The sequence below is a fragment of the Podarcis bocagei genome (assembly GCF_964188305.1).
Source record: "Podarcis bocagei genome assembly, chromosome: 7".
NCBI classification, from domain to species: domain Eukaryota; kingdom Metazoa; phylum Chordata; class Lepidosauria; order Squamata; family Lacertidae; genus Podarcis; species Podarcis bocagei.
Genome location: NC_138132.1, coordinates 4,635,715 through 4,652,836, shown reverse-complemented (window position 1 = coordinate 4,652,836; position 17,122 = coordinate 4,635,715). Strand labels below are relative to the sequence as shown.

Genomic DNA, 17,122 nt, shown 5'->3' with positions numbered 1-17,122 from the left:
GGGGGGGGCGAACACACATGTGCACAGCTCCATCTGTACACCTGCAGGTAGGATTTTGGACCTAGCACTAATGCTTCTGTTGGCCACATGCCTCACCGCACCTTGGGAATGCTGAAGCCCCGGAAATGCGTGTCACAGGTCACCGAATGAGGAGGTGCCAGTGGGGAGATGTCTATAAAGCGCTGGATCTCATGAATGACAGCATCCGTGAAGGGCATCTGACTCCGGTCCTCTAAGGAGGGGCTGCGGTTCCTCCCAATGACCCGGTCAATCTCCTCTTGGACCTTAGCTGTAAAGAAGAGAGAAGGGTTAAAACTATAAACTGTGGTACCCAGGCGGTGGGAGGTGGTTAGATATATGCATTTATAGGAGGAGGAAAGATTTTTGATAGCCTTTCTTTCCTTGGCGATCACTCTTGGCTGATTAAGATTGTCTTCCATGAATATGGTCTTAACAGTGTGTCCATAAGTGACTGTGGAGGCCAATTCTGGATCCACACATCCTTCCACATTAGGGACATAGGTTTCTGGGCGGGAGTTGATCGTGGTGAGAATTTGCCAAACGTGTCTCCCTTTCATCCTGAGTTTGTGCTTCTTCAAAGTTCCATGATGCCTTTGGTAGAGGCTATTCTCCAATTCTGATATATATCAGAGCAGTGTAGAAAGTAAAATCAAAATGGAGCTCATGCTTTGCATACAGAAGGGTCTGTTTCTGGCATCTCCAATTAAAGGATTAATGTAGAAGCTGATAGAAAAAACCATTCTTCACCTGAGAGCCTGGGGTGCTGCTGCCACTCAAATCAGATAATAAGGGGCTAGACTGGGGGTAAGGAAGACCTTTTTGAAACCAGGGACCGTAGTCTTTTGTGTAGAACCTTTCAGGGACCACATGACAATGGTGGGTAGAACCAAAGCCAAAAGTGGATGGAGCAACAGGTGTGACTCTCTTAACATTGGACAGTCGGCTACCTTCCGGTCATGCAAAAGACAACAACCTGCCCCATCATCTCAAGAAGCTGCTAGGAATGGTCTAAAACTACTCCAGATTATTCCCAGCAGCAATTTCACATCAAACCACCACTGATCCAGTGTGAACCCTAGAATAGTAGGAGTGCTTGCTATAGATGTTCTGGCCCCGGGGTGATCAAAGAAAGGACCAGGGCAGACTAGAGTTCGGGTTTTGTCCCAGTGGAACTTTCATAGGCTAGAGCTAAGAGGGAGTCCTGGTTTATTTGGCAAGGAAGGAACCCATAAGGCAGCCCAAAAGACGGGCAACAAGACTGAGTGAGGAAGATTTGGTCTTGTTTTTTCACCTTCTATCTCTGGGTATCGGAGGAGGATGAGAAGCCCATATCTGAGGGTGGTGCTGACTGTCTCTGTCCCTGCAAAGAACAGGTTAAGAACCGTAACAGCCAAGTTCTCATTACGGAATTCCGAAGTTGGGTTCTCTTTCTCCTGGCGCAGGGAGGAAGAAGAGGAGGGAAGAAGAGAGCAAGTTACACAACCAGGAGCCAATCAGCATGCCTGCACAAATATTTTATGGATGGCTGGTGTATGGCCAGCAGGATTTCCTTTTCGTATATTTAGATCAATTATGAAAGAACAATTATGCTGTATATTATCAACCTCTATTATATAAAAATATTTTGGTTTATACATTCCCTGAATGAGATTGACTGGATAGGAGTTAATGAAAATGAAGACATCTGTACTTGACAGAAAATATTTAAGTGTACCGGTTGAGGTGGTCCTCCTACGAGATTTTGCCCTCCCATTGCTCAGTCCCTGCTCCTGCCAACCGAGCAGTTCCAAAGCACATCAAAGTGCTCCGGTGGGGAGGTAAACGGTGTTTCCGTGCGCTGCTCTGGTTTGCCAGAAGCAGCTTAGTCCTTCTGGCCACATGACCCGGAAGCTGTACACCAACTCCCTCGGCCAATAAAGCGAGATGAGCACTGCAACCCCAGAGTCAGCCACGACTGGACCTAATGGTCAGGGGTCCCTCAGGTTACAGAGGCTTCAGGTTACAGACTCCGCTAACCCAGAAATAGTCCTTCGGGTTAAGAACTTTGCTTCAGGATGAGAACAGAAATCGCGCAGCAGCAGCGGGAGTCCCCATTAGCTAAAGTTAAGCTCAGGTTAAGAACAGTTTCAGGTTAAGAACGGACCTCCAGAACAAATTAAGTTCTTAACCCGAGGTACCACTGTAGTTTAATAAATATTATATTATTATCTTTTTGGATAATCCGTTGACAAAGGCATTTTTGACCAAACCGTATTGAGCAAATTGTGTAAATTAAGAACCCATCCTTTAGGGAAAGTGATGTTCTTTTTTGGACATCATCCTTGTATGCTTCCTGTTTGTGTGTACATCATTCTTCAGTGGAGAATTATGCACATGGGAAGCTGCTGTGTACGGAGTCATACCACTGGCCCGTTTAATTCAATACTGTCTACACCAGGAATGCAGGACCCGTAGCCCTCCCACAGACATCTCACTTTCTGGGCTCTTTCTCATCCCATGGCCCTTGCATGAAGGAAGCCACACTTGGGGGTCTTCCAAACTTACCTTTTGCCTTCTAGGCAGAGGTCTGTGCTTTAAAGCTCCAGGGCCAACCACTTTTTGATTGTTTGTTAGCCCTGCCACTTTCCCCAGGAAAACCCGCTTTTCAATGCTGGACATTGGTGGAGGAAGCCACTCAGGCGCCTGGGGCGGTGTGCCCAGGGGCGGGGCGAGCCGCCCATAGGGCAGGGTGCACCGTGGGGCCTCCGGAGTCTGCCTACCTCCTCCCACTCAGCTGCCCTACAGCTGGGGGGAGGCAGCGGGTGTACTGTTTGGGCAGCGCAGAGCCTGCTGCCACCCAAGTCACCGTGTCTCTCCCGGGAGAAATGCGTGGCTTGGGCGCACTGCAAGCCCTATGGTGAGTGCTGCCCAGCATTTTGTCACCCCCCTCAGTGGTGACATCCAGGGCGGTCCACACCCACCGCACCCCCTTGCTCCGCCCCTGATGCTGGACCAGAACAAATGGCAGTCTAGTAATTAAGTATCTTTCCAAAACCCAGCAGTCCAGTAATTAAGTAACTTTCAAAAAGTCTTAACAAAGTGACAGTTCTCTGTTCGCTTTCTTATTTAGGCAGTCCGTTCCAAGGGCTTTGAGACAGCGGAAAATTTTTTCCAATAACTCCTTTTCATGCAGGTTGTCAAAAGTACACTTTCCTCCCCCTCTGCTCCTGCCTGCAAGAGGGGGGTTTCAATTCCAATGTCAAGTTTACTTAGTTCCCCAGTAACCTTTCTCAAGTTACGGCTTTGTACTTTCTTTGCTTTAAAATTTCTGCAGTCCGGGAAGGCAGACTTCCTTATTTTGTGCCTGTCCCGTTTCCGGCCAGATTTTCTTTAAGTTACTTGTAAATCCTAATAGATCTTTAAGTCCTACTCACGGGTAGTTAATTTTACATCCAAATTTCAGGAAGGAATAGGCGCTCTCCGACCATGGCGACTCGGCTTCGCTCCACGGGCTGGGTGACAACTCTCAGCACCGTACCGCACACCCGCTGCCGCTCCGGAGCCTTTAAAAAGGCTCCTTTGCAGTTTTGGGGGGCGCAAAGGTGCCCGCCGAGTCTCCTTGTTCACAGGCTTCCGCGCCTGTGATTTTTATGGGTCCCCGCTTCGCCGTAGCGGTCAGACCCGAACTCGCGGAGCAGACTCCCACCGGAGCTCGGCGGGAAATCCGCCATTAGTCGATGGCGCCGACCGGAAGTCCGGCAAAGAGTAGATTGTAACGGAGAAATCATAGGACCAAAAAGAAAAAGGGGGGAGCATTTAGACACGGTGCTTTCAAGTGTGGACCTGTGCCTAGAAATGCAGAACAAAAGGAAGTCTGGATGAGCCCTTTATGTCAGAACAAAGACTGGTGAGAAAGGTCAACCTCCAATAACTGGGAGACACACGGTTCCCCCCAACAAGTACCTGCTCCATTTTGGCCAGGAAACAGTCAATGAAGTCCCGGGGGCAATTTGGATCGAAGGACTCCTTGTGCATCTCGACCCTCTGAGAGATGAAGTTTATTAACTCCTTCATGTACTTGGGCACTTCTTGGTGAGGCCCTGGCAGGATCTGCATCAGGCCTGGGAAAAAATTCTTCATCTTTGAAGAAAAATAACAGACATAACTGTCTAAGCTTCCTCATTGTATTGCACCCCATGGTCTGGACCCCTTAATGCCCAGGCCCTGTACTATGCCCTCCCAACCCACACCCAAATAAAAATGAGCCATTTTTTAAAAAAGTGGAGGGCATGAAATAACCAGGTTACGGGAGGCTATGGATGCATTCTCTTGTCCCAGGTGAGCAGGTGCCTCCATTACCTGTGATGGAGCGGAAGTCATGAGCCGGAAGGATTTGTTGATTACATCAAGTAAAAAGACAAACTGTTTGTCTTCATATTCGAACCGCTGGCCAAACACCACAAAGCAGATAACATTGGAGACGGCATGGCTGAGGTAGAAGGTCGGATCAAATGGGTGCCCTGGGGAGGTGGAAAATGGGGACAACATCACCTAAGATGCCAGGATGCATCCTGTGGTTTAAAAGAGTAATAATAATAGTAATAGTAATAGTAATAATTTACTTATACCCCACCCATCTGGCTAGGTTTCTCCAGCCACTCTGGCAGCTCCCCAAAAAATATTAAAAACACAATAAAACATCCAACATTAAAAATTTCCCTAAGCAGGGCTGCCTTCCTCAGGAGAAAGAATATGCCTAATGGGCACTTTTATATGCCTGTTGCTTTTGTCCATGGAGTAATTATACCAGAGGAATTATACCAGAAAGATATGGATGTCTCGTGTACCCCAGGTAGTGTGGTTCCTGACCTTGAGCCAGACATCCTGGAGAGTGAAGTCAAATGGGCCTCAGAAAGCACTGCTAACAACAAGGCCAGTGGAAGTGATGATATTCCAGCTGAACTATTTAAAATTTTAAACGATGATGCTGTTAAGGTGCTACATTCAATATGCCAGCAAATTTGGAAAACTCAGCAGTGGCCGGAGAATTGGACGAGATGGATGGACAGTGTTCTCGAAGCTACCAGCATGAGTCTGACCAAACTGCGGGAGGCAGTGGAAGACAGGAGTGCCTGGCGTGCTCTGGTCCAGGGGGTCACAAAGAGGCGGACACGACTAAACAACTAAACAACAATGGACACTGGTGCATTTAGCTAAAAATAGCTCCTGAATGTTTTAACAGCATCCAGAAATATGCAAACGATGCTTCTCCAGCTAGATGAAGCCAAATAAACCTCTGCACATGGTCAGGATCATGCCATGCCGTGGAATACTAGAAAGCTTGGGGGCTGTCCTTCCTCTTAATTAGGCAAGATATAGAAATTATCCTCAATTCTATTAAAAACTTTCCAGAGGGACAGAGAAAGGAAAGAAGAAAAATTATTTTACATTTAAAGAATGCACTCTTATTTAATATTAAACTCTCAAGGCATAGGCAGAAAACACAGAGGGTTATATCCACCCTCATGGGCAAACTGTGCCCCAGAAAATGAAACTCTATATAGTGAAGGGGTACAGTTAGGGTTACCCCAGAAAGCCCTAAAAACTGCCTGTGAATTCCCCCCCAGCCAGGCCTCAAAAGCCTCGCCTTGAGCATTTTAAAAACTGCATTTTCCTCTAAGACAAAATGCATTAGCTAAGCATTCCGCGCTTGCTGTAACTAAAAAAAAAGATTGCAACAAGGTACAGTGGTGCCTCGCAAGACGAAAAGAATCCGTTCTGTGATTCTCTTCGTCTAGCGGTTTTTTCGTCTTGCGAAGCAAGCCCATTGAAGCATTAGCGGATTAGCGCTATTAGCGGCTTTTAGCGGCTTATCTGCTGATCAGATCAGCTGATAAGCGGCTTAGCAGCTTAGAAAAAGGGGGGGGGGAAACCAGCAGGAACTCGCAAGACATTGTCGTCTTGTGAAGCAAGCCCATAGGAAATTCGTTTTGCGAAGCACCTCCAAAACGGAAAACTCTTTCGTCTAGCGAGTTTTCTGTCTTGCGAGGCATTCGTCTTGTGGGGCACCACTGTAGAGAACAGAGCCCCTTGTCTTCTCAGGCCTTTCTCAGAGCCTTTGGCCTTGCTAAAGAACCACATTGCAACTTGCTTTCTGTCCGGGAACCAAGCCAAAGCACAAGAATGAAACAACGGGAACACTCTGAAAACCCTCTCACCCCCTTCCTGGGGAAAATCCAAAAATGATCCCAAGACATCTTTCTGTTCATGCTCAGAGGAACTCCTGGGCAGGACTCTTGAAGAAGGGGGAGGGAACTAGAAAGGGGGATATACAGTGGTGCCCTGCAAGACGAATGCCTCGCAAGACGGAAAACTCGCTAGACGAAAGAGTTTTCCGTTTTGGAGGTGCTTCGCAAAACAAATCTCCTATGGGCTTGCTTTGCAAGACGACAATGTCTTGCGAGTTCCTGCGGGGTTTTTTTCCTCCCCCCTTTTTCTAAGCCGCTTATCAGCTGATCCGATCAGCAGATAAGCCGCTAAAAGCCGCTAATAGCGCTAATCCGCTAATCCGTCAATGGGCTTGCTTCGCAAGATGAAAAAACCGCTAGACGAAGAGAATCACAGAACAGATTCTTTTCGTCTTGCGAGGCACCACTGTAAACTCTGTGCAATGCCTGTGAACTTCGTGCTTGTTTGTGATTTATCACACTTGCTCCTCTGCCCACCCAGGATGGCAGAATAAAGCTCTTTCTCTGGATTTAACCCCTTGGTGTCGTTTGGCTCCTTTTCGTCCCAGCTCGGGTGCAACATTTTTCCTACCCATGGTTTAAAGGGCCTAAAAAGGCTACATATGTGAATTTCAAGAGATCCTTAAGACAATGACTTGGAAAGTTGTGGTAAAAGAGAGGCAGCTTTGCCTTTTCAATAGCTGAGGGGAAAGTCTAAGGAAACGAGGAAAAGGGACAAGGCCATCTTGCAGTTTCACCCAGCAAGGCAATTCCAAGCCATCCTCTAGGGGGGAACTTCCAAATTCCTCAGGGACTCGTGAGGCATGTTTAGTGATTAATTTATTCCAGAACAAGGCATGTCTAGTCATTAATTTATTTTGGATGGTTGAGCAGAGCTTACTCTGGGGGCTGGGGGAGAGGGCAAGAGAACCTTTTGAATCCTCCTTAAAAAACAAAATCCTGAGGCAACTCCTGTGTCCCTCTAAAGGCCCATGGCCTTGGAAAGGCTCCCCTGACCCTCCAGGCCTTGAGGAGAGAGACAAAGGGAGAAAGGAAGAGGCAGCTCCTGGCAGAAAGACGGCCATTTTGAGCCTGGCGTTCATCTAGCCTCTTCATGGCAGGGGAGCGGAAAAGGCGGGAAAAGGACTCCGCAAGAGGACGGCTCTATTGCCTCTGCTCAGTTTGCTTACATCCCTTGTCTGGTCTGATGAGAGAGAAAAATGGGTCTTATTTCTCCACAGAAACAATCCCGGGACTCGTTTGGTTCCTCACCAGATGTCTCACCCCTTGAGTCTCTGAGGGAAGAGGGAACGGAGGCAGACAAGCCCAAGGTTTATACAGGGCTCAGGAAATTTTTTCAGCAGGGGGCCGGTCCACTGTCCCTCAGACCTTGTCGGGGGCCGGACTATATTTTATGAGGGAGAAATGAACGAATTCCTATGCCCCTAGGCCCCTAGACACATCCTACTCATGTAAAAACACGCTGCTTCCCGGACTGTCCGTGGGCCAGATTGAGAAGGCGATTGGGCCGGATCCAGCCCCCAGGCCTTAGTTTGCCATGGTTTATAATAACGATGACAATTTATTATTTATACCCCACTCATCTGGCTGAGTTTCTGAGGGAAGGCGCCGGGTGCTCAGAAAACCACAGAATGTGGCACCGCAATTGACCCCTCTGTGGTGATTAAACCCTTTTTTGCACATCTGGGCTGGAACACAAGGAGGAAGGCGATCCTTTACAGTGGTACCTTGGGTTAAGTACCGTATTTTTTGTCCCATAGGACGCTCCGTCCCATAGGACGCACCTAGTTTTTTGGGGGGGAAATAAAGGAAAAAAATCTTTTCTTTATTTCCCCCCCCAAAAGCAGGTCGGGGAAACCGAACCAGGTCGAGGAACAGCGGGATGGCGGCACTGCGGCTCCCTGCTGTCCCCCAAGCTTGTGGGGCTGGCCGATGTCTGCCCGGTGCGAGGGGTGCCCTGCTTCAGGGCGTCCCACCCGCCGGGCGGCAGGCTGCTATCCGCAGTGTGGGGAGCCCTGCAGGGAACTCCTGCAGGGCTCCCCATGCTGCGGATGTCTGTCCGGCGCGCGGGGCGCTTTGCTTCAGGGCGCCCCTCGCGGTGGGCGGCAGGCTGCTATCCGCAGCGTGGGAAGCCCTGCGGGGAATTCCCGCAGGGCTGCCTAGGCTGCGGAGGTGTTCCCGAAGCGCCGGGCGCTCTGCTTTCAGCGCGCCCGGTGCTCCGGGAAGCAAGCTACTATCCGCTGCCTAGGCTGCGGATGTCTTCCTGAAGCCTGGAGAGCGAGAGGGGTCGGCGTGCACCGACCCCTCTCACTCTCCAAACTTCAGCGAAAGCCTGCATTCGCCCCATAGGACGCACCCAGATTTCCCCTTCATTTTTAGAGGGGGAAAAGTGCGTCTTATAGGGCAAAAAATACGGTAATTCGTTCTGGAGGTCCGTTCTTAACCTGAAACTGTTCTTAACCTGAAGCACCACTTTAGCTAATGGGGCCTCCTGCTGCCGCCGCACCGCTGGAGCACGATTTCTGTTCTCATCCTGAAGCAAAGTTCTTAACCTGAAGCACTATTTCTGGGTTAGCGGAGTCTGTAACCTGAAGCGTATGTAACCTGAAGCGTATGTAACCCAAGGTACCACTGTATATGCCACAATCTTCCTAAGGGACTAACACCATCTCCTGATACCAGATGACAAACTCTGTGGGCAAAGCGGCAGGTGCAAAGGAGGAAAGCCGGACCCACTTATTTGACAGGGGACTGAACGATTGTGAGGAAAGCATGGTGGGTGATTTGGCAGGATGCGCGGCCATTCCTCAGTTACAGCATTGTTTTCCTCGCCTCCTGCTACGACAATGTCCAAAAGCACACCCCTTCTGAGGGGAAACGTTCACCTTCCGTTTTCCTCAGGGCTTCCACCAGGAACTGGGCCTCCTCCTGGATCCGCTCCTCGATGGATCTCTTCCCCATCCCAAAGTTCCTCAGGGTTGTGAGGGAGAAGCGACGCAGCTGCCTCCACCGTTCCCCGTTGGTGGAAACCACGCCTGGATATGGAGAAAAACGCCACAGAAAAGGCAGAAGACTGGGGGAGAAAAGATGGAGGCGCTACACGGAAAACAATGGCACACAGAACCTCCCTCTAGTTTAACAATCCCGTTCTCACAGGGGCAGCCATATGTGCCAGGGGGGACATTTTCTTCACTACAAGTCTGGTCCAAAAGAAGATGGAAGGGCCACACAGAGAACAGTGGAAAAAGCAATGTGTTTCTGGTTTCTCTGAGATGAAGAGGGATAGAATCACAGTATTGTAGACATGGAAGGGACCCCAGGGGTCCTCTAGTCCAACCCCCTGCATTGCAGCAGTTATAGAGGAAGCCCTGGCATGGAAGTCACCGCACAGAAAGATGGAGGGACAGTTGGCATGAGCTGAGGGGAAGCAGACTTTCGGCATAATTTCACCACCTTGAATCAGCTCAGGGGTGGCAGGCCTCTGGACCACAGGAATCAACCACCAGGCCTATGGCTCTCCTTCTTGGGACCTCCCAACCATCCCAACAAGAGTTCGGCTTTCCAGTGGCTTCCATTGGTGCAAATGGTAACAAGAAAGAAATGGAAGATGGAGAGAGAGAAGGTGAGAATGAGAGCAGGGAGGAAGAGGCAGCTGTGAAGGGAGAGAGAAGAAGCAGCTTACCTATATTAAACAGGATTCGGTTCACATTTAATTCACACTCATTTATACTTTGCAAAACAATAGGAGAACTGAAACACAGCCACACTTCAAAATTTGCACTTGTCCAAATTTTGCAGTGCGGTTCTCCAGCCAATATCTATAAAAACAGTGGAAAGGAGACATTAAAATATGTTCGTGAAACAGTGAAAATAACATCAAAATGCATTGTATTGGGGAAAATTGCTTGCAATGATAAAATATGTACATTAGTCACAACGGCACACAAAAATGTGCTTCCTAGGAGAAATCCGAACTAAAACACTGGAGAATTTTGGAGAGGTTTGTTGCTGTTTTTAAAGAAAAGTGGTGTGAAAATGTGGACAAGTGGAAAAATGAGAAGTCTAGAAAAGCCAAATTGGTTGACCTTGCCATTCCTAGGAGTGAAATGGGGGAAAGTGAGAACACTGGAAAGTGAGAAAATCAAAAGTGAGTCTAATTTCTCCCCCATCCCTAGAAAAGGAAGATAGGAAAGCTGCCTTAGAATGATAGAGTTGGAAGGGATCCCCATGAACTTCTAGTGCATGGGTGTCAAACACAAGGCCCGCGGGCTGAATCCGGCCCGCCAGACCTCGTCATGTGGCCCGTGTAGCCGCCGCCGGCCGCCAGCCTTCACCTTTTATTCTCGCTTTTTTTTTTTTGACACAAGAAAGCCGCATGCGCTTCAGCGCATGCGCGGCAGCCTACAAGCCAGAGAACGTCTGCCCTCTAGCGGCGCCGGCCATTCTACACAGGAAACCTCCACTTATTTTTATATTGAGTGCATGCCATCCTGTGATGTGACAGATCCAACGGCTGCCTGAACTCTTCTCTCCTGTACTGTAAGTCCTACAGATACAACCAGCCCTTTGAGGGTGACCAAACTGCTGATGCGGCCCCCAATGAATTTGAGTTTGACACCCCTGTTCTAGTCCAACCCCCTGCCATGCAAGAACGCAGGAATACTGAGTCAGACCACTTAGTCCATCTAGCTCAGAAAATACTGATAACAGATGGAAGGATGAAGTGTGTGTGGCAGAAAGAAGGTGGGGGGAGGAAGGAAGGAAGGAAGGAAGGAAGGAAGGAAGGAAGGAAGGAAGGAAGGAGGGAGGGAGGGAGGGAGGAAAGGCCATGCAAACCTTTTCCTCTTCTTTCCCCCCACACCTTGGCTCCAGCATCACTTACCACAGTCATTCACATCACTGAAAAGTTTCCTATAGTGGAATGCAATTTTCAGGCTAAAAGTAGTCCTGAGCTATATTAAATTAGAGAATCACAGTGCTCCTTCTCCCTCTGGTGGCTTCAGTTATAGGTTCATGTTTTGGTATATCTTGTAAATCAAGTGCACCACACCTCTTGTTTTCTCATTTATTATGATGGTACTCTCCACTTGTATGTTATCTCATCGCAAATATCCAGATAAATTGCTTTATTATTGCTTCTTGTGAATGTAGAATCCCAGGCTGGGCTTGGTTTGATTTACTTTTTATATGTCTGACTCATAAAGTTCTATTTTATTATTGGGTTTATATGGAAAATGTTCGAAAAAGACAGGGATCATAGAAAGCTGCCTTCTATCGAGTCAGGCATGTGGTCCATCCAGCTCAGTATACTGACTGGCACCTGCTCTCCATTGTTTCAAGTAAATGCCAGAGACTGTAGCTGGGACATTCGGCATTCAGAGCAGGTACTCTTGATACTGAGCTATGGCCCTTCCTCTAATATTGCAAGATAAATTTATCCCATCCCAGCTTTCGGTTGCATTCATTTCTGCTAAAAACACTCGATTTTCAAGCTGCCACTTACCATAATCCCTGATGCTTTCATCCATACCCATCATCACTCCTCTCCCTCCAAATGCTTCTGCATTATCTATTAGTGCTTCCTTTATGGTTCCATAACCGCACAGCACCACAATTGGCCGGGAGCCCATGTAGACAGTGAAGACTGAGCCATACTGCTCCTGGAACTGCCAAGAGACAAAGAACACACCTGAGACTTGGATGGAAAGCAACAGCGTGAGGAGTCCCCACCTCCAGGGCCAGCTGAGCTGGGGCAGGGGCTTGAATCTGAAGGGCCCGCACCTCAGGAGCAGACACCAGATGAATCCACTCTGGCTTCGGAGGTGATTGAGGACCCATTGCCTGCAGGTGCTCCTCTCCCAGCCCTGTCAGGGGAAGGTGAGGTTGCCTCTAGGTCCAGTAACCCTCCAGCCTCTCCTGAGCTGCAGAGGCTCAGGGCAGAGAGGCAGAGGGAACTAAGTTCCCGCAGAAGGAGTGCTCGCCTCCAGGCCAGGAGAGGCGAGTCACCTGTGGGCCGGGACCGCCCTAGGCTGAGGCAAGGAAGAAGGGCTACCCCTATGCTATCCATATAATTAGTTATCAGTAATCAATATATTCAATATATATTCATATATGCTTACACAAATCAAGGATTACAGTACTTTATAATCCATTTTGAATCAAAAGGGAAGCTGTGCCTTAGCTAACTGCAAACTGCTTGAAACAGCAAAGTTAGGAACCGACCTTTCCCCTAAAAACATCTGTGTACCCCGGACAAAGGGGAAAGACATGAATCAGAGATTCTGGTACAAATTCCCCTCAGATACAGGCTAAATAAATCCACAGAACAGGAAGAGCAAAACCACAAAATGTCCAAGCTCCCTGTCCTGTCATAACTAGGGGAAAGGTTAGACAGAGCGTCACCACAAGCATTGGAAAGCAGAACTAGAATCCAGTGCTAGACCAGGAGAGGTAGCGTGACAACTGCTTGCTGATTGGCTGATTCTTGCTGACAATATTATGAGTCCCTCATGATTGTCTTATGATCTATGATTTGCTGTGATTTGCTCAGGTATAAAGACCCCTGGATTTCTGTCAATCGGGGTCCCAGTTCTTCCCTTTAATATTCCAACTGGGTCCTTATTGCCTGGCAATAAACTTCACCTTCTTATTCTCCATTGCTGCGTCTGTTTGATCCTTATTTTTGCACTTTGCCAAAACCACTAACTTTCACGTGCTACAAGGCCTTAGAGGAGATAAAGGCCAGTCAGCCCAGTCCCAGGTTGCAGGAGCAACATCGCTGGAAACCTGTTCCTGTCAGCACCCTGACCTGTTCTTCCGGAGTTCCTGACCACGCCCGGCTCCTTGCCTTGGACCCCGCTTCGCCCTTGACAGACAGCCTCCAGACCCTCGACCCAGGACCGGACTCAGACCACGCCGCACGGTAACCCCCCTGGGACCAGCACAGTGTGATTCAGTGGAAGACCACATGCTTTGCATGCAGAAGAACCCAGGTAAAGTCCCTGCCATCTAAAGCCCTGGAGAGCTGCTGCCGGACAGTGCAGAGCAGAAAAAAACATGACTAGATGGCTCAATAGTCTGAATCTGTATAAGGCCGTTTCCTCTTTTTCTGCAGTAACAAATCCTGCCTAGGGGTAGCTCCTCCTCTTCCACTCCGAATGGCACTGGGACACCTCCTTCACATAGCAGCCCCCAGCCCTGCTGGCAGCAGAGACCCACACTCACCTTCTGAAAAGATGTTATGATGTTCCGAACATCCAACTGGAGCAAGTTGCCCAGCAAAGGCAACGGGGTGGGGCCTGGGGGCAGCTTGCCCTTTGTGGCACCTCTCCTCCGGATTAGGATAAGCAAGAAGGTGATGCAGGAGACCAGCAAGAAGGGCAACACTCCAAAGAGGCCCATTTGGGAGCTGACGGCCGTCGTTGACTTTGCTGCTTCTGGTACTTTGGTTCTGCAAAGAAGTGGATGGGCATCCCAAGCGCTGCCTATAAATCCAAGGAGCCTGAACTCATTTAAAGATTAACTATGAGCCTGTGTTAAGGATAACAGGGATAAAGGTCAGTTTGCATAACTTATTTATTATGAGTTTTGCCAGCGCACTTTGGTGTCCTCTCCACATTGGTATCAGCAAGGAAGGCAACAGAGGACACTCCTCATGACTAGAGAGGTTAATTCCCCCCCCCCATGATTGCCCCAGGGCAATGATCTGAGTGAAGAAAAGTTCATTCAGTGACATTATTTTGGGGAGAAAGTCTACATAGTTTCATGTATTTGGGCTGTTCATTGACCAGACCTTTGCTGCATAGGGGAGGCTGAGTCTGTTCCCAGCAATAGCAGCGCCTCTGGGTTCAGCGCGCAGAGGCGACTCTAGAGGACTGTATCCAGTGAGGTCATACCAGGCACAGAGCTTCTGAACCTTACTGAAATTCAAGGCCAGCCTTTTCTCCCCGAGGCCCAGGATCTCCAGGATGTTGTTGTTTGCAGATCATAGAATCATAGAATCATAGAGTTGGAAGAGACCACAAGGGCCATCAAGTCCAACCCCCTGCCAAGCAGGAAACACCATCAGAGCACTCCTGACATATGGTTGTCACGCCTCTGCTTAAAGACCTCCAAAGAAGGAGACTCCACCACACTCCTTGGCAGCAAATTCCACTGTCGAACAGCTCTTACTGTCAGGAAGTTCTTCCTAATGTTTAGGTGGAATCTTCTTTCTTGTAGTTTGGATCCATTGCTCCGTGTCCGCTTCTCTGGAGCAGCAGAAAACAACCTTTCTCCTTCCTCTATATGACATCCTTTTATATATTTGAACATGGCTATCCTATCACCCCTTAACCTCCTCTTCTCCAGGCTAAACATGCCCAGCTCCCTTAGCCGTTCCTCATAAGGCATCGTTTCCAGGCCTTTGACCATTTTGGTTGCCCTCCTCTGGACACGTTCCAGTTTGTCAGTGCCCTTCTTGAGACAATGTTTGTCGCAATGTCCTTTGTGGGGCATACCACACTGCCCCACACCTGACATCATGCATGATGCCAAAGGTAGGGTGGGGTGTGTGGCTTGGCGAAAAGGGCTTCAGGGGCCAAAAGGTGAAGTCTGATAGGCCTAATTGGAGATGCCCCACTGCTGGTCTGGACATAGCTGAGCCAACCCTACACTCTGAAATTTCTGAGAAATTCAACTTCCCCCAGTATCCAGAGGATCTGCCTATCGCCTCTTACCTCCTTCCAAAAAATAAAAAAAACTTGAGCTCTGACATTTAAGACAACTCTTAAAACTAATGCTTTTTTCCTAGAAAAATAGGTGCCGGTACTCACCATGAAATTGTTACACTAAGTACCACACTTTTTAAGCAAGAGAGAGAGGGGTACGGGTACTGCGTGCCCTTCAGTACCCCCTAGGGGAAAAGCCCTCTTAAAACAATTCTACTCGTTGATTTCCCCCCTGCTGTCATCCCACAGAGAAACGCTCCTGCCCTGGAGAAAGCTTACCGGTACTTTCATTTCAATTGCACTGACTTCCATTTTGGAAACCGACTGCTTTTAACAAACGGGCTGCTGCCGTTCTGCTTTTGCTGTGATTGTATGTAATGTAGGTGGGGTGTGGGGGGGGTTAATTTTATTGATGTTTAATTGTTTTATTTTATCCAAAAGCTGCCTTGAGTCCCTGTCAGGGGGGAAAGCTGAGGTATAAGTAAATTGTTGCTGTTGTTTGTTGTTGTTAATAATAATAATAACTTTCTCCAGTTCTACAATTTCCTTTTGGAGGTCAGGCAAACAGAATCGCACATAGTATTCCAAGGGCAATTGTACCATTGATTCATATATTTATCGAATCATATTAATCAAGGGAGACGGGGCACGTTCACACTTCTTGTGTTCCTGCTTCGTATTCTTTTTCTCACAACTAGCAATGATTGCTCCACTTTCATTTTCTCGTGTTCTTTAGTGGCAGGGAACAAAAAAAGATACTGAAATTTCTATCATCCATTGAAATCTTTATTTCCACCATCAATCAAGCTTTCTGCTTTGCTTTAAACAATTTAATAATTACTTTCTTTTGTTTTTCCAGCAACAGAAGGCGGTACTCCCAAATCTTTAGTCTTTGGATTGCTTTTCTTTAACATGATGACAATGAACCTTTGTTGTATGGAAGTCAAGATTGTTCTCGGAACTGGATTTTGGTCAGTGTTACTGATATGGTGTCTCCCTCTCCGGCTACTGATGAAGTGGGGCAGAACCTGCCATTTCTGAACTATGCTTTGTTTTCTGGAATTTAAGATTGCTCTCCAGACTGGTGCTTTTTTGTGGGTGTATTCTGCAGCATGCCATTTATGCAATAATAATGCATTCTCAAGGGATTTATACTGGACTACCAGCAGGTGGCGCTGTGGTCTAAACCACAGAGCCTAGGGCTTGCTGATCAGAAGGTCGACAGTTCGAATCCCTGGGTGAGCTCCCGTTGCTCGATCCGAGCTCCTGCCAACCTAGCAGCTCGAAAGCATGTCAAAGTGCAAGTAGATAAATAGATACCGCTCCGGCAGGAAGGTAAACGGCGTTTCCATGCACTGCTCTGGTTCGCCAGAAGTGGCTTAGTCATGCTGACCACATGACCCGGAAGCTGTACACCGGCTCCCTCGGCCAATAAAGAGAGATGAGCGCCGCAAACCCAGAGTCTGCCATGATTGGACCTAAAGGTCAGGGGTCCCTTTTCCTTTTTACCCACGCAACATTCCACTTTATTAGTAATTCTCCAACGTTTTCCCAATGCAACTACATGATTGCTGCCAAGAGTGGCACACTTGTGCTATAGCACAACGAAAGCAAGATATAAAGCAATGCTCCACAACATCTGTCATGTGAAAAGACCCAGGATGTTTTTTTTAAAAAAAGATTTACTTGGTTTTTCAAATTAAAATTTTGCAGAGATATATCAAATATTAATCATAAAAACAAGATTGCAAGGAATCTCCTGGTCTTCCATCCTCCCCTTTGTGGGTCCTATTATTGTTCATTTCCTCCCGCATCTTTTATGATGATCCAAATCTTTTACATTTCCACTGTGTCTGGAATCCACCCTTAAATTACAAGAGATATTCCAACCCTATTAACCATTTTAACTGTTTACAATGGTCTTTAAGATAAATTATAAATTTTCCCCATTCCTTATTTAAATTTCAGTCTTCCTGATTCTGATTCTTCCAGTCATTTTGCCATTTCAGCATAGTTCAGCAACTTCATGTGCCATTCTTCTCTGGTAGGAACTTTATATTTTTTCCATCTCTGGACCAATAACATCCATGCAGCCATGGTCGCATAGATAGTCTTTTCTGATACCTTGGGATTTCAGCACCTAGAATTCCTAAAAAGATAGCTTCA

At 47.8% G+C, this 17,122-nt stretch overlaps 1 protein-coding gene across 1 annotated transcript in view; it reads right to left on the bottom strand.

The window, feature by feature from the left end:
- LOC308591515 (uncharacterized protein) overlaps positions 1-17,122 on the bottom strand; it is a gene marked incomplete at its 5' end in the record, with an annotated part of 32,182 nt that overhangs the window by 4,288 nt on the left and 10,772 nt on the right. The window contains 7 exons of the mRNA XM_081202283.1: positions 102-289; positions 1,313-1,454; positions 3,964-4,140; positions 4,360-4,520; positions 9,134-9,283; positions 11,752-11,914; positions 13,473-13,749. Coding sequence (XP_081058409.1) covers positions 102-289; positions 1,313-1,454; positions 3,964-4,140; positions 4,360-4,520; positions 9,134-9,283; positions 11,752-11,914; positions 13,473-13,749 — 1,258 coding nt within the window. The remainder of the gene's footprint in view (positions 1-101; positions 290-1,312; positions 1,455-3,963; positions 4,141-4,359; positions 4,521-9,133; positions 9,284-11,751; positions 11,915-13,472; positions 13,750-17,122) is intronic.